The sequence below is a fragment of the Notolepis coatsorum genome, assembly GCF_963971535.1.
Source record: "Notolepis coatsorum genome assembly, chromosome: 5".
In the NCBI taxonomy this organism is placed as follows: Eukaryota; Metazoa; Chordata; class Actinopteri; order Aulopiformes; family Paralepididae; genus Notolepis; species Notolepis coatsorum.
Window position 1 is genome coordinate 11684819 of NC_140169.1, and position 23978 is coordinate 11708796.

Below are 23978 nucleotides of genomic sequence, written 5' to 3' on the forward strand. Positions count from 1 at the left end.
GTCTATCGCCCTGCTCTAAAGACAAACTCTAACCTTAACCAACTTCGAAAGAGTCGCCAAGCTTAACCAGTGATAGAACTAGGCGTAACGCGATTGGCGCTGAGAGAAACGTCAGTGGCCAATCAGATCGCGGAATCCGAACGCGGAACTGAAAGTGGGTTGGTAAAAATCTACACGCATCCCGTTCCCACTTTATCCAATCAGGAGAGAGAACCCTAGATATTTATAATTATTATATATTTTTTTACTTATTTCAAGTAATTTTGCCAAGTCATTTGCTTATTACTGCACTGGCAGATTATTTTACTTGTTTAATTTTTTGTCAAACCATTTTTGCAGTGTGGAGTTCCCTCTGATCTGTTTGGATAAAGTAGGAACGGGTTACCAGAAAATACATTTTCCGTTTACTGCAGAGCGGAGGGACTGGGAGACCCATGTTACTGACCAGACACTCTATATCAGCGATGGCTGTCGGAATGTAGAGCTTATTTTTATTTATTTGTTTTATATAAATACCACTTACACCTTTTAAGTACTGACTACATGAGGCCATAAAACATTTGTGTGAGCTCTTACACCTAAATAATTTATATTCTAGCATGGCTAGGTCTGAACCAGAATTAAAAACCTTGGGTGTAATAGCTCACACAAACATTGTATGGCCTCATAAAGTCAGAACTCCATTCGTTATCTAGAGGAGCAGCCCCAAGAGGGTTCTCTCTCACATTTGTCTTCACAAATACTGACTGAACTGTCCCTGGGGGACAGGAAGAACATACATTCATTCTTAAAATGAGTGGCATTCCCCTCTAAGTCCTACATCTACTGTATAGTACATCTGTATAGTAAATGAAACACACACTATTCAAACAACCATAAAGGCTTCAAGCCCTTTGAGGAAACGTGCATGAATTGTAATGTGCAGAGATGCATACAGTTTTAGCATCATGGCTACTGGTCAAAAACACATGGCTGTCATGCATCTACAGTTGATGCATGACATGTCTCTACTGAGGAACCATTTTGAAATGTCAAGTGGAACACTGTGGCGTAGGTAGGTTGGTCCTCCTCCTTATTGTATTTGGTGCTGTGTTCACCTTGGTAAATAACTCCTTTTTCTGTTTCCCCTGCTCAGGTGCCGCCCGCCCCTTCCTGTAGAGTGGGCGGCTGATTACCCAATGATGATTACCTCGCTGGCCTCCCGGCCACCGCCACCAAACCTCTTCAACTCATTCAGAACGCAGCGGCCCGCCTGATCTCAAACCTACCGAAGTCAGCCCATGTCACCCCCACTTCTTAGGGACCTGCACTGGCTCCCCATTGCTGCACGTATCCGCTTCAAGGCCCTCGACCTAGCATACCCCATAACTAACCTACACTGTAACACGCAACACTTTGATGAACATTGTTACTCAGCTGATAGAGTTGTACCCTTCCTGATGACTTGTCGTACAGAACTTGTAAGTCGCTTTGGATAAAAGCGTCAGCTAAATGACTAAATGTAAATATAAATGACAACAGCTGAGGGCAATCACTCATTAAGGGGTGGGTGGATAAAGCCTGAGCCTACACACACTCAGGGCGCCCCTTTCTGCCATTGCCACTGTAAAGTGGATCGACTATTGTGTTGCGCCTTTTGCTATTCTTGAAGTCAACTTCCTGTCTGTTGTTGCTACAGTATGTCAGAGTGTCTTTGAGAATTGCCACTGACCTGTGTGGAGTGTTGCGTTGGCCTTATTGTGTGTTTTGGTTCACACTGCTACTTAGTAGCTTCATTGTGTTGCCTTACTGGTGTTCCACCACAGGTAAGTGTGATTGTGTCTGGTGACTCCTCTGTTTATTTGTAATAGCCTTATTGTGTTGTGTGTTTATTATTGCTGGGTGGTTCCCAGATTGCCCCGTGTGGCTTTTGGCTTGTGTCCTGTGACACGTTGATAACTTGTGTTTGTTTAGTGTTCGTTTGTCTTATTATTATATATCCCTGTTTTGTTTTCCCCTCCCCTTGTGGCAATATTGTTGTGGGTTTCACTCCCCTTTTTGTATAATAAATATCATTTACTTTTGAAAACGTTTTGTTCCTTCCTGCCGGGGCCCGGGACCTGTGCTTAAAGCACTGACTGGACGGGTTGGGTTCACAACGACCCGGTCCAGGTATATCTGTGTTATATTAGACCTTTGTTTGTGACAAACACTGGCATTTAGGAAGTATGTTTTCAAATCCATACCATTGCATAGACCCATGACTGTATATACCTTTATGTTCCGTTGTACATCCCAGCCCTACATAATTGCTTAACGGTTTTCAGAAAATAATTTGATATTTTCTTAATTGAAAATCCATTTCTTGAAAATTAAAAGGACGGCAGCACTTTCATAGATTCGTACGACAGCTCAACAGATGCCCCGTGTCCATAACGTAACACTGACACGACATCAATCGATGATACAAACAACAGGCGATATAAAAAAATGTAAATAGTAATAAACTTTGGCCTAGATTCGACTCAGGTAACCGGAAAGCTCCTCCTCAGCGAGGTCAGTGGTGACGGTCTCCATAGCAACGTCCTCCACGTCCCCAGTTGGACGGGGTAGATAGCGGGTGGTGTTGTTGTTGTTGTACGGCGAGGTGGGCTCCTCGGGGGGAACTCCTCCGTGGTCCCGGTTCTCCTCCACCGCGCACCATGCGCCCAAAGTGACCGAGAGGAAGTTCACGTCCTGCCCGGCGGCGCTCCCCTCTGACTCCTCCCCCCCCGCCACTCCTTCCACCGCCACAGCGTCCGTCTCTATCGTGTCGGCGCGGCGACGGTGGTACCGCGACTCCTCCCCCGCTACTCCCTCCACCGCGTGCCACGCGCCCAAAGTGACCGAGAGGAAGTTCACGTCCTGCCCGGCGGCGCTCCCCTCTGACTCCTCCCCCCCCGCCACTCCCTCCACCGCCACAGCGTCCGTCTCTATCGTGTCGGCGCGGCGACGGTGGTACCGCGACTCCCCACCCGGTGACACCGGCGAGGGCCGCGGTTCCCCTGATGGTAAACGGGGGTTGAGATGCACACAGGGACGTTCTGAGTCAGATGGAGGGAGCAGCAACTGGGAGGAGTCTCCACAGGCAGAGGGGCGGAGCCCCCCAAGCTTATACTGTGTTTCATACCCTCTTCCTCTGTTACCGGAGGGGTCTTCCGCCTCCTCCTGGGTTTCCCAGTCTTTGCCGTTCCCTTTGTTGCCTGCAGGGGGCGCTGCAGACTCAACATATACAGGGAAAGACAGGTGTCCGTCACACAGGGAAGCAGTCGCCCCCCCGTTATGTTTGATAGATGTCTGAGAGAGAGAGAGAGAGAGAGAGAGAGAGGGAGGGAGAGAGAGAGAGGGAGAGAGAGAGAGGGAGGTTAAGGGTTGGCAGGATATGATCTAGGGAGTGGTTCTGAAAAAAAAGATCTACAAATACATTATCCTCATGTTTATAATATTGGTATAGATTTTTTTTTACCTGCTTAGAGTTCTGTATTTCATGGAATAAAATAAAAAATTTAGGTTCAGAAACCTTTGAGCATATCTATATAACAGGAAAGAAATACAATTAAAATTTAAAAAAAAAGGTGCTATACTGTAGATAACATTCAGCCACTAGATGTCGCACTAGTACGTAGTTTATCCAATCGGGTGCATTCCACATGGGGAAATGGGGAGTAGGGAGGGTGTTCTGAAGGTCCAGATTAACACTGAAAGTCTGCGTTTATTATTTTGTATAACTTATATATTGTTTATATATATAAGATATATATCTTTACGTCATCTGTTTTACCTACCAGTATTCATCATTCACTTATTGTGTGTCCCATTCTTGACACTGTAGGCGCCAGGGCGCGCGCCCCCCTAGACATGTTTTCTAGACATGTTCAGACATGCCCGGACAAGCCCAGAGCGAGCGCATTGATTCTGTACAGGTGAACAGGCGGATTCCAACAGGGAACAATATAGAGTATGTTGGGTAGACGACGTGCAGTAGCAGCATTACAGGAAAACTAACAGAGTGAGAGAGAGGCCGTCTGGTGCAGTTGTACACAGACCGAGAGCAGTGTATCGTTATAGAGAGCCGTATGGCTAATTAGATACCACTATAATATTGTCGAGCCATTATTGGCACAGTATAGTGACTTGTGTAAGCGAAGTAACGTGGAGAGACTTATAGTTAAATCCAGCGACGTTCTGGACATAACTACTCATTGGAGACCGCCTGCGGGTTAGCTTCCAGTACAGACGGAGCTAACTAGCTATCATCTATGCCAACGGGCTTTTGGATTAATAGCTATTAACCCTGCCATTGGGCGCTAGGAATACAAGGACCGGTTCCGTACGAGACCCCTTCTCCCAGCGACGACAGGATTATCCCACCAGTCTGCAGTTTCTCTGGAGTCAGAGATCCAGAGAGAATCACCGTCTACAACCACCATCTTGCTTTTCCCTGTGCAGCCTCGCTTCGTCTCACTCCATTCAGAGCTCCACCGGTCGAGTATCCGTAGTATAGGAACTATCGTTACCGCTGACTTTGTTGCACTGACATTCTATTATTAAAGGAGAACTGTGATAAATAATATGTATGTTTGCTATTGACATTAAAATGATGCTTGTTCAACTTGTATCCCTGTCCCCGCGCAGTCAATGGAGTGTCCGCCATTTTGTCTAACTGTACTGTCTGGCCATTAATATTCTTTAGTAGTGGTTTAATCTAAACAATCTAAATACAGTCAGGGTTGTGTAGCCCCTTAGCTACAGAGGGGATACATCTAAACAACATGAATTTTGAACCTGCCAACATTTTTTAAATTATACATTTATTAATCAATCATTTTTGGGCTGGGAAAAGCAATATAATATAAAAAGAATTACTCTACAAAATGTTTTTATCTATAGCAAAAATCTATGCTATTCCCCTTCCTTCACAACGGTCCTTCACAGCTGATTTCTGTCATCATGGAGCAGCCCTAGTCTGAATGATACTCAGCAGTATGGAGTAGGGATGCACCGATCCGACTTTTTCAGTCCCGATACCGATACCTGGGTTTGGGTATCGGCCGATACCGATCCGATACCCATTGTCCAATTTCTTTCTTCAAAAAAGTAAAAAAAAAATTTAAATGTATCAAAGTTTTTTTTTTATATTAAAATATATTTAGTTTTTAAGAATTGTAAAGGATCACAAGTGTGTTTTTGATTTGTTGTAAACAAAGACAGAAAATAAACTTCATTCATTCAATTAATAAACTGTATGCCTCACTGTCACTGTGGAAGAGACTGGGACCATTCTTTTGTGCAAGGCAACATCAGGCTTGACTTAAAACATTACTTTCCTAACTTAGTGAAACTAAATGTAACAAATTAACACAGATATAAATGTACTGAATGGTTATCTTATTTTATTTATAAAAAATCAAATTAAAATTAAAATATCCGATATATATATTTTTTTTTACCGATACCCGATCCAGCTATTTTACTGATATCGGCGGCCGATACCGATATCGGATCGGTGCATCCCTACTGGAGATGTGTATTTACCAGGATCAGTGGTAGCTGCCACTTCCGACAGAAGAATCCAGTCCAGACCAGTAGACCCACACAGAGCAGAGGCATCATCAGCAGGAAACACAGTACCACAGACATCTGTATGTCTAGAGCGAGAGAGAGAGAGAAATGGTGATATGGCCTGAATTTCACATACGTATATATATATGTAAATATTTAATAAAGACTAAATGCTTGAATTTAGTAATGACTTATGTCAAACTGGTGCAACCCGGTCCTGGACTGGGTCATTGCGTTGCCATTACCCTATATGTCAGAACCCTTAGTTGTTACTAGCTAGTTTGAAACTAGTTGTTTACTAATTTTGGTTGCACCACGTCAAATAAAGCAATATCTTAGCTAGTAGTACTTAGTAATGCACAAGTTGTTACTAGCAAGAAAAGTCCAATTAAACACTGAAGAGGTGCTCCATGAAATACGTAGTAGAAAAGACTCACGCACATCCAAAGTGTTGGATTGCTCCATGAAATAGACATCCTAGCTAATAATGTGTGTTATTCTCTGCTTGTATGCACAAACCATTTTAGCAGTAATGTTAGCAGCAGCGAACGGCAAGACTGCAAGCAAACGAACGTCTGTGGCTAATGGCTGGCTAGCTATAGCTAAAGTGAACTTAGCTGGCTAACGTTACTCAGTCCATCTCTCAAGCCAGCCATTTATAGTGTGTCATGAGCTTTCTCAGATACAAGAACAAGTGTTTACGATTATATAACGAGAGTCATTACATTATTATGTAAAAACACAGGGACACTTAATATAAAGTGGGGCTTCTTGTAGTATGTAAAGGTCCTTACCATCACCATACTAATGTTACATGAACTATATATAATAATAATAATAATAATAATAACAATAATAATAATAATAATAATAATAATAATAATAATAATAATAATAATAATAATAATAATAAATAATAATAAACTTTATTTGTATAGCACTTTTCATGCAAGAATTGTTTTTCACATTAGGATCTAACATCCCAATAGGCCACCTTGTTTATAGTTTGATTCTATTGCAGTTTAAAAAATAGACAATAATAAAAAAGAGTAAAATAGTGCAGTGCAATAAAGTAAAATGATGCCTGTCAGTCTTTCTTCCTGCTTGATACCCACACAGTTCAATACCCGACAGTTTAGAACCTGTAATAAACTTAAATAGAATGGACAGAGTAAAATTATGCAATAGTGCAGTGCAATAAAATATTACTGTTTAACAGTTTAGAACCATCTTTATCTTCCCTGTTTGATATTCACAGTTTAGAACCAGACAGTCTTGCTTCCTGTTTGATACCCACTTTGACCCTTCAAACCTCCCTCTCAGGGCAAAACTCCTTCTCAGGGCACAGTTCTAGGCCTGGGTCCCCAAAACCCACACAGTTCGATACCTGACAGTTTAGAACCTGTAATAAAAAGTAATAAAAAAGTAAAATAGAATGGACAGAGTAATAGTGCAATAGGTTATGGTGAAGAGGTAAGTTTTTAGCTTATTTTCTTTCATATTTTAGAGATCCAGCTTTCCTAATGTTCATAGGTAGTGTGTTCCATAACTTTGGTGCATAGGTGTCCCTGATTCTCTTTAGAATATATACATCGTTAAGGCACGTTATTTTTGTCTAAGTTATAAATAGCACACCTTAGGGGTATGCATAAATATTTTGTAGTTACTGAGCTCTACATAATAACTAGTAATAACTAGTGTGCGTGGTGCAACCGTATGAATTTAGTAGTGACTAAATCTTGATTTAGCAAATACTTGTGCTGCCTATCACTGACATAGTTTAGGGATAGTTTGCACTTACTGTATTAAGACGTGGTGCAACCAACTCGCAGGGGAAGAGAATGACAGACGAATCACAGATGCTGTTTTACATTTTGATAAAAAAATATCTAAATTGTGTATTGAGATTGTGACGTGTCTGGCTGTGTGACGTCAACTTGTCAGCATGAAAATAACAGCAAAAGGATAGCTTGGTGAGTAGCTAATCAGACGTTGCCGCTTTTGGGATTTGGTACATACCCATTTATTATCAAAATATAAGGTTAGGCTTATGACCAGACAATGCCTGGTCATACGGCTTTATATTAATTCAATGTACATATCAACAAATAGTTTTACAGACATGAGCCACATCGTTACTAGAGAACTAGACAAGTTAACGCTGTACTGGACGGCAGGTGGACAGGAAGTTAAGTGAGTCACTGGCTCAAGTTAAATCAAATTAAACCTTTCGCTACATCAGGTACAAACAATGGAGCGCCACTTAGTGACTAAACATGGCACTGCAACTAAATAATAACACAAATATAATATAATATAATAATAATAATAATAATAATAATATAATATAATAGACACATTTGTGAGCGTTACAACACCTGCAGTGTAGACAGCGGTGGTGGTGGCACAGCGGGGGGCAGAGTAAGCAGACACTCTGGACGCCATGCTGTCCGAGAAGCGGACCGAGACGCAGTACTCCCTGCCAGGGGCCAAGTCCTTCAGGGGCCCCGTCTTCAGGGACTGGGTATCTCGGGAGAACTGCAGACAGAAAGACCAACGGATGGATATGATAAACATGGAGGTCAGAGATGATAAACATGGAGGTCAGAGATGATAAACATGGAGGTCAGCGATGATAAACATGGAGGTCAGCGATGATGAGGATATGATAAACATGGAGGTCAGAGATGATGAGGATATGATAAACATGGAGGTCAGAGATGATGAGGATATGATAAACATGGAGGTCAGAGATGATAAACATGGAGGTCAGCGATGATGAGGATATGATAAACATGGAGGTCAGAGATGATAAACATGGAGGTCAGAGATGATAAACATGGAGGTCAGAGATGATAAACATGGAGGTCAGAGATGATAAACATGGAGGTCAGAGATGATGAGGATATGATAAACATGGAGGTCAGAGATGATAAACATGGAGGTCAGCGATGATGAGGATATGATAAACATGGAGGTCAGAGATGATAAACATGGAGGTCAGAGATGATAAACATGGAGGTCAGAGATGATAAACATGGAGGTCAGAGATGATAAACATGGAGGTCAGAGATGATAAGGATATGATAAACATGGAGGTCAGAGATGATAAACATGGAGGTCAGAGATGATAAACATGGAGGTCAGAGATGATGAGGATATGATAAACATGGAGGTCAGAGATGATGAGGATATGATAAACATGGAGGTCAGAGATGATAAACATGGAGGTCAGAGATGATAAACATGGAGGTCAGAGATGATAAACATGGAGGTCAGAGATGATGAGGGAAACCATATGGCGTTGAGACAGAACAATAAGCAAGACAAAAACAAAAAAAAACACACCTAAAAATAAAAAGTCTATACATTTTATTTATGATCTCCAATCATCGATTTGTTTTTAATTGTGTTTCCAATTGTCCTTTTTCCTATGCTCCTTTTCTTTTAAATGTTGAATGTACTGCATCTTTGCTCTCTTTTCTGTAAAGTGTTAAGAGTTTCATGAAATGTGTTTTTGAAATAAAATATTTAATTAAAATAATTAATAATGAATACTAATATTAATAGATAATTAATAAATAATAGATTATTATTATTATTATTATTACTACCGTATTGACCCTGATTATAAGACAGCCCCCTCCTTTTCAACTAATTTAAATAAAACAAGGTAGGTATATAATTACATCTTTTAAATTAAATAGTCTAGTTTACAGATAAGATACTCGTCAACTCTCAATAACTTGTCAAACTAAATTAATGTTTGCAAAGCTGTTTAGAGTTTTGGCATAATGTGTGAGATTACGTGCGTGTGGTGGAACTGGACTCACCAATTACACCTGTGGACAGACCTTCATGATCAATATAGATTTAATAGTGAAAATACATGGTACAAAGTATGGTGTAAGTATGAGCTTGGCTAAGAGGAGTGCTCTCATCCTGGCCATTAGGAGAACACACTATATAAGGTTAACCCTTTCACTACCACGGTTAACCGTCTGTAGTGTGGTAGTGAAAGCGCTAACCCTTTGTAGTGAGTCAGTAGTCATACTGGCCAGCAGCGTAACTAGTAAGAGTAGGATATGTACAGATATACTGTAGATATAGTATCTCTACAGATATGTAAAATGGACCCCAGATCAGCACTATTCCTCTGGGAGCCTTTGTGAATATGGAAACTCAAGACGCCCATCCAGCAGCCAGACTTGTATTGTAACTCTACACGTCCGTCAGCCTTTCCATATCTCTACGAGCGCTTGACAAAAACACAATGCCAGTGTTACAGCACATTTGAAGCAAATACAGAACATTTGAACACAGACAGAGCAGTGACAACAGATGTTAGATCCTAATATGAAAAACTATGTGATTTAATGTTCCATGCCTTACCTTGACTTTGTCTATTTTATGCTCATGTTATGCATTGCTCTTGATCTGCCAATTGTATGCTCGTCTTTTTTTTTTACCACTGTGAAAGGTGCTATACATGATTGATTGATATTTTTTGTGTGTGTGTCTTACATACATGGATGTAACTGTCCAGTGCTGCTCTGGACCAGATGTATGCCCAGCCCATACGGGCTCACAAGACACATACACAATAAGTATATAGTATACTTAACAATAAGTATATAGACCAGGATGGCCACAAAAAAGAAAACAAAATAAAATATAACAAGCTGTAAACAATGTACTTCAAAGAAACAAGAGGAATTCATATAAAAGTATATAGGATATAATGTATTTTCTTTCTCCAAAAATCCTGCAAAACTGAAAATCTCCTCCACAAAAACCAACTCAACATACAACTCTCAAGACTGCCAAAACGAATCCGGATTTACAAATGGAACTTTCTCAAATAAAGCCCTCCTCAAGTCGGTGTATTATTAGCACTTAGCTGTATTTCTTCCTGGTCCAGGAGGAGCATACTATGGACGCCACACCTACCAGTAACTGTCCAGTGCTGCTCTGGTCCAGGAGGAGCATACTATGGACGCCACACCTACCAGTAACTGTCCAGTGCTGCTCTGGTCCAGGAGGAGCATACTATGGAAGCCACACCTACCAGTAACTGTCCAGTGCTGCTCTGGTCCAGGAGGAGCATACTATGGACGCCACACCTACCAGTAACTGTCCAGTGCTGCTCTGGTCCAGGAGGAGCATACTATGGACGCCACACCTACCAGTAACTGTCTAGTGCTGCTCTGGTCCAGGAGGAGCATACTATGGACGCCACACCTACCAGTAACTGTCCAGTGCTGCTCTGGTCCAGGAGGAGCATACTATGGACGCCACACCTACCAGTAACTGTCCAGTGCTGCTCTGGTCCAGGAGGAGCATACTATGGACGCCACACCTACCAGTAACTGTCCAGTGCTGCTCTGGTCCAGGAGGAGCATACTATGGACGCCACACCTACCAGTAACTGTCCAGTGCTGCTCTGGTCCAGGAGGAGCATACTATGGACGCCACACCTACCAGTAACTGTCCAGTGCTGCTCTGGTCCAGGAGGAGCATACTATGGACGCCACACCTACCACTACCTGTCCAGTGCTGCTCTGGACCAGGAGGTTGTAGTCGAAGAAGTCGTAGATGGTCCGGAGCCGCTCCACAGGGGGCTGGAGGTCCACACAGAGATCTCTGGCACAGGGAACCACCACCAGCAGGGGCAGGTCCAGGTGGCCTAGGAGAGACACCAAGGAGCTGCTCAATCTATGTAGTCATTGGCCCGATCACAGATATTCTGGTACTGGCCCGATGTGTTTTTTTTACAGAACATAATGCAGAGAAAAATGCTTGGGGTATTTTTAGAAAATGTTGTTTGTCCAGCGCTCTGACTCCATTGTTTACATTTAACGCAGTCATAATACTCATGAATCTCATAGTAGCTAGCTTGATATAGTAGAGAATACGTGGTTTTAAAGTTAGTAGAGAGGACATCAGACATCTTGATAGAGTAGAGAATACGTGGTTTACAGTTAGTAGAGAGGACATCAGACATCTAGCTTGATAGAGTAGAGAATACGTGGTTTTAAAGTTAGTAGAGAGGACATCAGACATCTTGATAGAGTAGAGAATACGTGGTTTACAGTTAGTAGAGAGGACATCAGACATCTTGATAGAGTAGAGAATACATGGTTTAAAGTTAATAGAGAGGACATCAGATGTTTTGCCAGTGATTTCACTCAGTCGTTTTTATACCTACCTATTACCTAAATATAAAAGATAAATGCGTCATTAGTGAAGATTAGGCTATTAAGAATAGAATATGGAATGGAACATGCAATGCAAACTAGTTTGGTTCCTGCTCAAATATAATTCAGTTAATGTCTCGCTTTTCTTTTTATTTATATCTTTTTTTTTGTAAGTTGTAAGGAACAAGATAAGATCAAACTAGTGAAAACAAAACATTATGTTGTTTTATTAAAACAATTATACAATATAAACTCAAAGCCTCATTCTCATTCTCGTGAGAGCTTACTCTCATCCCACTAAACTCTCTTGGACTCAATAGGTTATTAATTTAAACATAGAACACGATTTCTGCTGCTGCGATGGCTTTCAAATGTAGATTTGGCAAAAAACTCAATTTTAATCCTCTCTCATTTAAGTGTTTTGCCACTCTGGACAGCTTTCTACTGAACGCACAGAAAGGAAATCTGTATCCATTTTCTTGTCCAACTCCGGAGAAGACGGTGGTAAGCACATTTCCCATAATGTTGGCGTGTTCCTTTAACACTTTTAGTTATATACAGGGTTCCCACAGACATTGCAAAATTAAATTCAAGGACTTTAAAGTACTTTTTTAAGCACTATTTGCTATTTTAAAAGAGCATTTAAAAGGATACAATTCACTTTTAAATGCTGTTTTTTATTGAAAAGAAAACTGGATCCAATATTTATGGCTTAAAAACTATTTCCGACAATTAGTTACACTTTAGATTAAACATTTGTATTTCTTGATTCAGAACTATTCTATCATGGATGAACAAAACTTTCAATGCGAATGGTTGATTTTAATTTCAAGGACTTTTTAATGAAGCAGTGCGATAAATACATATTCATAGCATCACATTAGTATTTAGATAAGCCACAGAAGAAATCACGTTATAAAAATAAGCAGTTTCTAAGAAAAAACGATTTGTTGTGTGCATTTCTGAAGCATTTAGCATTATGGGCGCGGCCATTTTGTTGCTGACGTCATGCCGGGGGTTGGGTGTATACACTGCTGGTTAGCTGCCTATAGTGAATGGGTCAGTAAGTAAATAAAATGTTGCCTACAAAACAACGGGACCGCGGTGGTTCTGTTTGTATTGCTCCTGGCTGTTCAAACTAATTTTACCATGTGAGAGAGAGGAAAGTTGGTTAATTTCCACAAACTACCAGTGAAAAAAACAGTGTTGTTGGCATGTTGGCTCAGGCTGGCTGCACTCAGGCGGCGCGACCAGCCTGTTGGACAGGGAAGGAGGATCTGCAGAGAACACTTCATTGCCTCGGATTATGTTGTTGGGGTGGGATGTTTGTCCAGAAGACCACTAATCAGCTGAAGCCTGATGCGGTTCCCTCGGTCTTCGACAGACAGACCTAGTTAGCACCAGCCGGGGACCGGCGTTAGCAACCGGGAGCGTCAAGGTAAAGGGCTGAATGCTCCGCGACGCTGGTTGAAGTGGATCTAGGTAGCCAGCAGGCTGAATGCTCCGCGACGCTCCCGGTTGCTAACGCCGGTCCCCGGCTGGTGCTAACTAGCTAGCGATCGCTCCCAAGAGCTATCGCCGGTCTGTCTGTCGAAGACCGAGGGAACCGCATCAGGCTTCAGCTGATTAGTGGTCTTCTGGACAAACATCCCACCCCAACAACATAATCCGAGGCAATGAAGTGTTCTCTGCAGATCCTCCTTCCCTGTCCAACAGGCTGGTCGCGCCGCCTGAGTGCAGCCAGCCTGAGCCAACATGCCAACAACACTGTTTTTTTCACTGGTAGTTTGTGGAAATTAACCAACTTTCCTCTCTCTCACATGGTAAAATTTGTTTGAACAGCCAGGAGCAATACAAACAGAACCACCGCGGTCCCGTTGTTTTGTAGGCAACATTTTATTTACTGACTGACCCATTCACTATAGGCAGCTAACCAGCAGTGTATACACCAAACCAGCGCCATGACGTCAGCCATGACGTCAGCAACAAAATGGCGGCGCCCATGTTGAAAACAGGGATATTATATTTGATTTTTCAGACAAATAAGATAGATTTCACATTTGATTATAGAACCCTGTCTTACACAAGGTACACAACAAACAAACTAGGATCACATTGCTCACTGCTTCATTTCCACTTTAAGCACCTTGTTAAGAAGATTGGCTGTTTTCAAGGAATTCCAGACAAAAATAAAGCACTTTAAGCACTTCAAGGTCCTTGTGCGCACCCTGTATATAATAATAATAATAATAATAATAATAATAATAATAATAATAATAATAATAATAATAATAATCTTTCATCTTTAGTTGACAGGTAAGGCTCTACATGGCACTGCTGTAGAAAAGGATCTATCCACACTCACTGTCTTTGATGGGCTGGAAGCCTGACGACACGTAGGCCGCTTCCGAGGCCTGGGCCTCGAGTACCGCCGTGACCTGGGTGTAGTAGTCCTGTTTGGGGTCAGGAAAGGCCTCTGTCAGGTTGCAGACCAGTGGGTGTTCCACATGCTCACAGCCAGCCACCGGCTCGGCATGACTGCTACTACAGTAGTACATGAGTGGAAACAAGACAGAAACATGACTGCTACTACAGTAGTACACGAGTGGAGACAAGACAGAAACATGACTGCTACTACAGTAGTACATGAGTGGAAACAAGACAGAAACATGACTCCTACTACAGTAGTACATGAGTGGAGACAAGACAGAAACATGACTGCTACTACAGTAGTACATGAGTGGAGACAAGACAGAAACATGACTGCTACTACAGTAGTACATGAGTGGAAACAAGACAGAAACATGACTGCTACTACAGTAGTACATGAGTGGAAACAAGACAGAAACATGACTGCTACTACAGTAGTACATGAGTGGAGACAAGACAGAAACATGACTGCTACTACAGTAGTACATGAGTGGAAACAAGACAGAAACATGACTGCTACTACAGTAGTACATGAGTGGAAACAAGACAGAAACATGACTGCTACTACCGTGGTACATGAGTGGAGACAAGACAGAAACATGACTGCTACTACAGTAGTACATGAGTGGAGACAAGACAGAAACATGACTGCTACTACAGTAGTACATGAGTGGAAACAAGACAGAAACATGACTCCTACTACAGTAGTACATGAGTGGAGACAAGACAGAAACATGACTGCTACTACAGTAGTACATGAGTGGAAACAAGACAGAAACATGACTGCTACTACAGTAGTACATGAGTGGAGACAAGACAGAAACATGACTCCTACTACAGTAGTACATGAGTGGAAACAAGACAGAAACATGACTGCTACTACAGTAGTACACGAGTGGAAACAAGACAGAAACATGACTCCTACTACAGTAGTACATGAGTGGAAACAAGACAGAAACATGACTGCTACTACAGTAGTACATGAGTGGAAACAAGACAGAAACATGACTGCTACTACAGTAGTACATGAGTGGAAACAAGACAGAAACATGACTGCTACTACAGTAGTACATGAGTGGAGACAAGACAGAAACATGACTGCTACTACAGTAGTACACGAGTGGAAACAAGACAGAAACATGACTCCTACTACAGTAGTACATGAGTGGAAACAAGACAGAAACATGACTCCTACTACAGTAGTACATGAGTGGAAACAAGACAGAAACATGACTGCTACTACAGTAGTACATGAGTGGAGACAAGACAGAAACATGACTGCTACTACAGTAGTACACGAGTGGAAACAAGACAGAAACATGACTCCTACTACAGTAGTACATGAGTGGAAACAAGACAGAAACATGACTGCTACTACAGTAGTACATGAGTGGAGACAAGACAGAAACATGACTGCTACTACAGTAGTACATGAGTGGAAACAAGACAGAAACATGACTCCTACTACAGTAGTACATGAGTGGAAACAAGACAGAAACATGACTGCTACTACAGTAGTACATGAGTGGAGACAAGACAGAAACATGACTGCTACTACAGTAGTACATGAGTGGAGACAAGACAGAAACATGACTGCTACTACAGTAGTACATGAGTGGAAACAAGACAGAAACATGACTGCTACTACAGTAGTACATGAGTGGAGACAAGACAGAAACATGACTGCTACTACAGTAGTACATGAGTGGAGACAAGACAGAAACATGACTGCTACTACAGTAGTACATGAGTGGAAACAAGACAGAAATCGGTATCTTATCTCCTTGTCTGACTGTGGAGTAGTTTTGTCATAATACCAAAACTTTGTATAAAGATACCACGGCAAAAACCTAAAACATCAGGACGTGATGGAGTATCATATTATTAGGTGACAGAACACGGAAAATTCTTTATAAAATTCTGTTTATTAATAGAACGGAAAATATTTTGACGCTGTTGAAACTATAGAGCTATATAGCTGATCTCCGTTTGGCTACTTAAAATCAGCTATCAGAAACAAATATACTAATTAAAATTGTTGGACCTGCGAGATTTGTACTTTGTACGTCTGCATTTTAAATGTAAGGAGTAAAAAAAAATTTTTTTCTTCTGAAATGTAATTGAGTAAAAGTACAAGTACCGGTATACAAACCTATTAATACTAATACTTGAGTAAAGTACAAATCCCCCAAAACAGTACTTAAGTATTGTAACGAAGTACAATTACTCAAGTACTTTACACCACTGGACTTGGGCATACAGGGACGGTAAGGATACAAAGCATGTTGGACGCATTGGACCCGTTGCTCACAGAGTTGTCATTGCACATTAGCGAAACAGCGCAACTCGCGAGAGGAGTTGTCACAGGGCTGTCGAAGACAGGGCTGAATAGCTAGATGTCATACAGTAGCTTCTAAAATTGAAGGTCCGTGCTGGTCATCTATTATGAAATGACAATTGTGCATCATTGGAATTCTGATTATTTTCTAACTGGGCAGGTCTTTTATTCTATCTGCTCTCAAGGTTACCGAAATATGGCACGTGAATCGGTACTCGGTAGTACTGACGTAATTCAGTCGCTACTCTTAAAAGTACAGAGTTTGGTACCCAACCCTAGTGCGTGCGCCACTAGGCCTGTCCCCGACTAAGGATTAGTATAGTCGACTTTGATTGGCCGAAATTTGCCCGATAGGGGGGGGGGGGTCGTCATTCCATTTGGGCTGTGGGGGGTGCTTAATGTCTGAAGAAGTCGACTGAAGGCTTCTTGTCCTCTGCGAAAGCATGCATTTGGTCCAATGACTGATCTTGATATGTCTAGTGTGTGAAATTCTCTTTCAGTGCCTCTGTGACCGTTTTCTTAGGCAGTTATCCTCGCTGGTATGTGCGCCATTAGCCTCTTTGCTTTTGGAAAGAATGATTTATAAAAAAATATATATATATTAGAATTTTATTTAAAAAAATTGCATTGGACTAAGAGGTTGGCAGTCGAGTAGACTACGGCTCCTGTCGAGGTCAGCCCTAGCGCGCACACACACACCTTCCTGAATGAACCAACACATTGTAGTACACATCTGCAGGCGATCCAGGTCCAGGCTCCCAGGTCAGCAAATGGATGAAATGGCTCGAGGACAGCGTCACGTTGACGGGCTTGGGGAGCTCACTCATAGCTGAAAAGAATAAAATACAGCGTTACAGTATGCAGTCAGCCTCTATCAATGTGCATGTATTAAAGGGGCCATATTGTGCTTTAATATAAGTCTCCGAGGGGCGCCCAAGTGGCGAACCACGTGACGTGCTGCGTCGCGGCACGGCCGACCCGGGTTCGATTCCCGGACCCGGCGTTCTTTGCCGAATGTCTTCCCCCCCGCTCTGTCTCCCATTCTTCCTCTCTCTCTCTCTCTCTCTCTCTCTACCGGACTGCCCGGTAGTACAAACAAATAAAAATCTACCAAAAACATAATTAAAAAAAAATATATATATATATATATAGGTCTCCGAGGTCCTCAAAACACCATTCTAGCAGCCTGCTGTTTCAGTCCTGTTCTCAATGGGCTGTTTCTGTGTCTGTCCATTTAAATGTAGATGAGCTGCTTCTTCCTATGAGCTGCTGCTTCCTATGAGCCGTTTCTTCCAGAACCACAGTTGGGACAGAAATTAGCTTTCTGCTATGAAAGACAAGGCCAGCCCAGACAACAGAAGCCACAACAATCCACCAAACCCGCCAAAATTGCTTAAATGATAAATACATGAATCAATACATTATTGGCAATACTTTTATTTTGCACCTTTCTAAAAGCTTTATGGATGTATTACTTAAAAAAAAGAATCTACATAGAAATTGTATCTATAGCACCTTTAAAATTGTATTTCAGAGTCCAAAACAATCATCCAACGAATTAAGTAGTTCTCAGTAAGTAGATTTATTATATAACGTTAATAAACCGAGCTGATCCATGGAACAGACTGAAGTATCTTGCTATCCGCTTATAATAGAATAATTCCAACTCCTCCTAAAGTTTAGGACCTAAACCAATGCCATTGAGCTATGTGCCCTCCCCTTAGTGTGGGTGAAATCATCCAGTACTCTTAAGAATATGCATTTCAAGTTACTCCTGCATAGGCCTTTATCAAAGCTCTGGCATTACAACTAGGGCCTTTATCAAAGCTCTGGCATTACAACTAGGGTTGGTCCCCAGGTGCTGGGTCGTGGCTGCTCACTGCTCCCAATTAGTTAGGATGTGTTAGATCAGCGGTTCTCAAACTACGGGTCGCGACCCAAAGTGGGGTTGTGGGTAGGTGACAGTGTTAAGACAGTGTTTTTTTTTTTAAAAACATATCTGGCAACATATTTTGGCTAAATATGCCTTGTTTTATAAATGTGTATTGATAACATAGTGCTGTAATACAATTTTCTAATAAATATGCATGATCCAAGATCAACAATGTGTGCTTTTATTTTGATATTCATTAATTCCACATTGAAATTACACGATACATGTGGGGTCACCAAAAATAATCTCATAAAATGGGGTTGTGGTATAAAAAAGTTTGAGAACCCCTGTGTTAGATGCAGATAAGCTTTGTGTGGCTGCTCAAGATCATTGTATGTAGAGTTTAGCTCCAGTATCTTTGTAACACACACAGACACACACGCACAGAGACACACACACACACACACAGTTCTAATACACCATATATTGACCGTTCCTTAACACTTGCATTAACATATCCCTAATAATGTCATGATCTGCTTAGTATAATTATACTTGAATTTTGCATAGAATATTCCACAGCATAACATTACCTACCTACTAGTTCATATCAGTGTAGTCTAGCTTTTTGCTGGGGCCCATTATATATACAGCTTTTACAACTGGGGACATTTAAATGCTTTGGACAGATTTTGTATTACATTTCCAATGTAATTGGAATCCAATAAAAAGCATGGATTATTATGATATTGTTAGAAATAAATACCGATTGTGCTTATCAGTTATTATAACAGTATTAACAGTGAACATTCCTGCAGTTCTGTCACATTCCAAGCACTCATCTATTACAGAATATTATGAACTTGGCAGTGAAGACACAAACAGGATTCAAGATTTGAAGATTTGAAGTCTCCCCCGCAGTCAAGAATACTATTAAAAATATAAAATAAAAAAATAGGAGAGGATACACTATCATTTTCAGGATTTTGCAGGCAGTACACTCAGTGAGTGTACCCAGTGTACCCCTACCTAGACTACACTACTGGTTCATATCACTTCTCAAAGACTCACCTAAAAGGACCAGAGGGAGCCATGATGTGAGCATTATACACATGATGATGATGATGATGATGATGATGGTGTGGGTCATGATGATGACTGCAACATCTCCACCGCTTGACTCCTGCAGCAGGACATGCCGGGCTCCACTGCTGTCATCTCTCCAGCAGCAAACCAGAGAGACGCCACATCATGGAGCTAAAAACAAACAAACCGCAGACAAACATCAAATGTATTTACTCTCTTTTCTAGACTCTTTTTGTATAGTACTGTATTTGTAAATCTGGTATGTCATAAATGTATAGATGTAGCAGTACTGTCTATCTGTATGTCATGTATGTCCGCGAACTTTTACTCAATAATCAACTAGGCTGCAGTAAAAAACTTAAAACCAGATTCTCAAACATAAACATAAAGACGGACAACACGCTCATCACAGACAAGCTGGATGTAGCCAATTACTTAAACATCTTCTTCACAAACATAGCCACAACACTGGTAAACAAACTACCCTCCCACTCAGGGCATTATGGGGTAGAACACATAGTAGCAGCATACTACAAAAACCTAGGGGTCCACAAAGACGACTTCAAACTTGAAATGGTAACAACCGATGAGGTACTCAAAAAATTGAGCGCCCTCCAACCTAACAAGGCCACTGGCCATGACAACATCCTCTCCAAATTCCTCAGAGACTCAGCAGCCGCCATCACCCCAGTCATCACACACATAATAAACCTCTCTATAAAACAGGGACACACATTAACTCTGAATATAAAAATATGAGAAAAGCAAACAAGACGCGGTCTCGGACTGGTGGGGGCCCCTGATTCGAGGTCTTGGTGAGTCGGAGTGTTAAAGAGGCATGATGCTCTGGCTCGCTGGGGCGCCGGATTTGGGGTCCTCACGGGGTAGGGACCTTGGTTGTCGATACTGGAGATGACGGGTGCTCAAGTAATCTCGCCTTATGGTACATACATGTGGGTATATGCATGTATATATATGTATGTGTGTATGTATATGTATATATATATATTCTTATTAATTTATATATTTAATTTATACATGACTATTTTATTTGTCATTATTCTGATTTAACTGATGGTCTTGTCATTGTCGTTATTATTATTATTATTATTATTATTATTATTATTATTATTATTATTATTATTATTATTATTATTATTATTATTATTATTACTGTTATTGTCCTGTGATGTCTTGTTTATTAGTATTGTTATTGTATTGTATTGTCTTGTTTCATGTTGAAAAGGGAAAATAAAGAAAAACTGTGAAAAAAAATAAAAAAAAATAAAACAGGGACACGTCCCCAAGGACTTCAAAATTGCGAGAGTGACCCCTCTGCACAAAAAGGGCAGCAAATTAGACCCAGGCAACTACCGCCCTGTTTCTATTCTTACCTCCATCTCGAAAGTCATGGAGAAAATAGTCTACGAATAGGTCGAAAAGTACCTGGCGGAAAGAAATCTAATCTACGAATTCCAATCTGGCTTCAGAACGTCCCACTCCACTGACACATGCCTCCTCTATTTGAACGACCACATCAAACAAGAGGTGGACGCGGGCAAATACTGCGGCATGGTCATGCTGGAACTACAAAAGGCCTTCGACACTGTCAATCACTCCATTCTGATTGACAAGCTAAAAGCAATTGGTTTTGATAGTTTATCAGTGAGCTGGATGCAATCCTACCTGGAGGGGAGAGAACAGATGGTAGAGGTAAACGGTACTCTACCCCCCCCCCTCACAGTGAGCTGTGGTGTTCCACAAGGAAGCATACTAGGACCGCTACTCTTCCTAATTTATGCAAATGACATGTCGTCAGCCTGTGACTGCAACTTGTTCCTGTTTGCGGACGACTCAGCCCTGCTGGTCTCTGACAAGTTGAAAAAACCCTCAGCTCGGAACTAGGCAAAATCTGTATATGGCTCGCTGATAACAAACTATCATAACACATGGTCAAAACAGAGTCCATTCTCTTCGGTTCAAATAACAAACTGAGCAAGACAGACGGCTTCTCACACAGTAAATTTCGCAGAGTGAATTTTACTCAAACTGAGTCCATTTGAGCCCAAGTGAGTACAATTTTACTCAGTTTGAGTAAAATGTACTTAGCGAAATGTACTGTGCAGTTGCAGTGGGTGACAATATTGTCACAAGGAAAGACGAAAAAATTACCTACCTGGGTTCCATCCTAGAGGCAAATCTTTCCTGTGACAAAATGGCATCCAATGTAATAAAAAAAGTCAACCAACGAACTAGATTCTTGTACCGGATTTCCTCTCTGGTAAACAAGAATACCCTGAAGACTCTGGCAGGAGCACTCATTCAAGGGTACTACGACTATGCGTGCACCTCATGGTACCAAAGCACCTCAAAGGCGCTTAAAACAAAATTACAAACATCACAAAACAAACTGGTCAGACTACTACTTGATCTTACCCCCAGAACCCACCTCACCCCTGCCCACTTTGACAACCTAGGATGGCTTAGAGTAGACGACAGAGTACAGCAACTTGCAATGGGCCTGGTCTACAAGATACACTATACGACTAAGGTACCCATGTACATGTCAAAATACTTCCCAAAGGTCAGTGAATACCACAACCAATACACCAGAGGAAGCTCAACAAATCATGTTAAACCCAGATTCGGCTCAAACCAGGGACTAAACACGTTTCGCAATTATGCCACATCAATGTGGAACGCCCTACCCAAAGCTGTAAAGGAATGTGAATCCCTACCCACATTCAAAGTGCTCTTAAAGAGCACCTACGGGAGGTTGCAATTCGAAACTGGCCACCATAAATGCCCAAAACCCCCACCACCTCCTAATAGACAGTCTCCTCCCCACCGTATGTATATTTCTCTCCCACCCACCCACCCCCTCCTAATGTACAGTCCCCTCCCCATCATATGTATATACTCTGTAAGGATCTAGGGGTAACAGTACAGTATATTTGAATACCATTTAAGTCACAAATATATCAGTACTAAATACCTATATGTCCCTATGCCATAAATGTCATGCATGTTGTGTATGTCATAAATGTCTATATGAATTGAAATGGGGGACCCTGATGGAAACAAGACGAAAGTCTTTCTTGGTCTGCATCCCCTTAACAATTGTGTGTATTGAGCCGTACTGTAGTATTGTACCCATTCTGCAATCTGTTAAATAAAGTTTTCATTCATTCATTCATATATGATGAATTGAAAATGGGGGACCCTGATGTAAACAAGACGAAAGTCTTTCTTGGTCTGCATCCCCTTAACAATTGTGTGTATTGAGCTGTACTGTATTGTACCCATTCTGCAATCTGTTAATACAATGTTCAATCAATCAATCAGCTTGTAAAGATGCGGATCGGAACGTTCGTGCCATAATACCCCCATCATGCGTTAGCAAGCCAACGTTAATGTTAGCGACCTTAAATCAAAAGCAACAATTATTATGATATGTATTATTATTATTATTATTATTATTATTATTATTATTATTATTATTATTATTATTATTATTATTATTATTTGTAACCTTTATTTGATAAGGAAGTCCCCTTGATATTGAAACGTTTTGGCCAAGACAGTTCGCCAGTTAGTTTGAAATTGTAATAGATTAAAAAAAAACAGCAGAGAAAGTACACCTTTTCCTAAAGACAAGTTAAATCAAGATGCTGAACGTTCCCACCTGTCCCTGCTATTGTCGCTAGTTGTTGTTGTTGTTGTCGTCTTCTTCTTCCTCTGCTTCTGCTTCTTCTGCTTCTGCTTCTTCTGCTTCTTCTTCTTGTCTATTTCCGGCGGTCTAGGCGTATTGCCGCCCTCCACAGGACAGTGGGAGCACTGATATAGTCAAGTCAAGTCAAGTCAAGAGTTTTAATTGTCACGGCATACAAGTATACAATAAAATGCGGGTGGTCTTGCCCGCAACGATGTGCAATACAGTGGTACAACATATAATATAATCCAATAAAAAAAAAAACATTGTGCAATAAACAGGTAATCAGGTAATGGTGGCCAGAAGCGCGCAACTAGCCAACTACTATTATTACTACTATATTAGTAGTAATAATCCGGGGGATCCGCTCTATACAATGCAGACCCACGGCTCTCAATGAGCCCGCGAGGCGTGTTATTATTAGAGTTAATAATATTGTATATTGTTTACAGACGTCATTCGAGATACGTCAGACGTACTTCGAGATACTTCCGTACTTTCCGCCAATCAGCGCACATTGTCCTGTCCCGGGAGAAATGTCGTGGGACCGGGCGGAAGTTGCTCAATCTGGAACAATCTCCAGGGCTGCAGCTGGAGGCTACTCAGATAAACCCTTCTATATAATGTAATGAGATAAACACAGTGCGTTGGGGGTGGGGGGCAAAATCCCAGACATCCATTTTAAGATATAATCCTTATAATCCGGTGCTCCTGTTATATTCCAGTTCCAGCTATATTTGTATTCTAATCCCCTCATACAAA

General features: G+C 41.3%; 1 protein-coding gene across 3 annotated transcripts; it reads right to left on the reverse strand.

Moving 5' to 3' along the window:
• LOC311228992 (uncharacterized protein) lies at positions 1 to 23276 on the reverse strand. 3 transcript variants are annotated; one of them, XM_084314974.1, is made up of 8 exons: positions 23190 to 23276; positions 19490 to 19675; positions 17245 to 17374; positions 14143 to 14318; positions 11121 to 11266; positions 7959 to 8118; positions 5554 to 5666; positions 1 to 3315 (listed from the first exon to the last, which is right to left on the reverse strand). In XM_084314974.1, the coding sequence occupies exons 2-8, from the start codon at positions 19566 to 19568 to the stop codon at positions 2494 to 2496; spliced, it is 1626 nt and encodes a 541-aa protein (XP_084171100.1). In that variant the 5' UTR covers positions 19569 to 19675; positions 23190 to 23276; the 3' UTR covers positions 1 to 2493. The 3 variants fall into 3 exon arrangements, with proteins under 3 accessions (XP_084171100.1, XP_084171101.1, XP_084171099.1); XM_084314975.1 differs by having other exon boundaries at positions 11127 to 11266; positions 14143 to 14321; XM_084314973.1 differs by having other exon boundaries at positions 14143 to 14321.
• Between the last annotated feature and the right edge of the window lie 702 nt (positions 23277 to 23978).

Bases quoted from the DNA above. Each gene is read 5' to 3' on its own strand.
- LOC311228992 (XM_084314973.1), bottom strand. From the start codon at position 19,568: ATGACCCACACCATCATCATCATCATCATCATCATCATGTGTATAATG. The intron at 17,375-19,489 runs GTGAGTCTTTGA...TATTCTTTTCAG, and splicing joins GCTCCCTCTGGTCCTTTTAG to CTATGAGTGAGCTCCCCAAG. The intron at 8,119-11,120 runs GTAGGTGTGGCG...TTCTGTCTGCAG, and splicing joins GCAGCACTGGACAGGTAGTG to TTCTCCCGAGATACCCAGTC.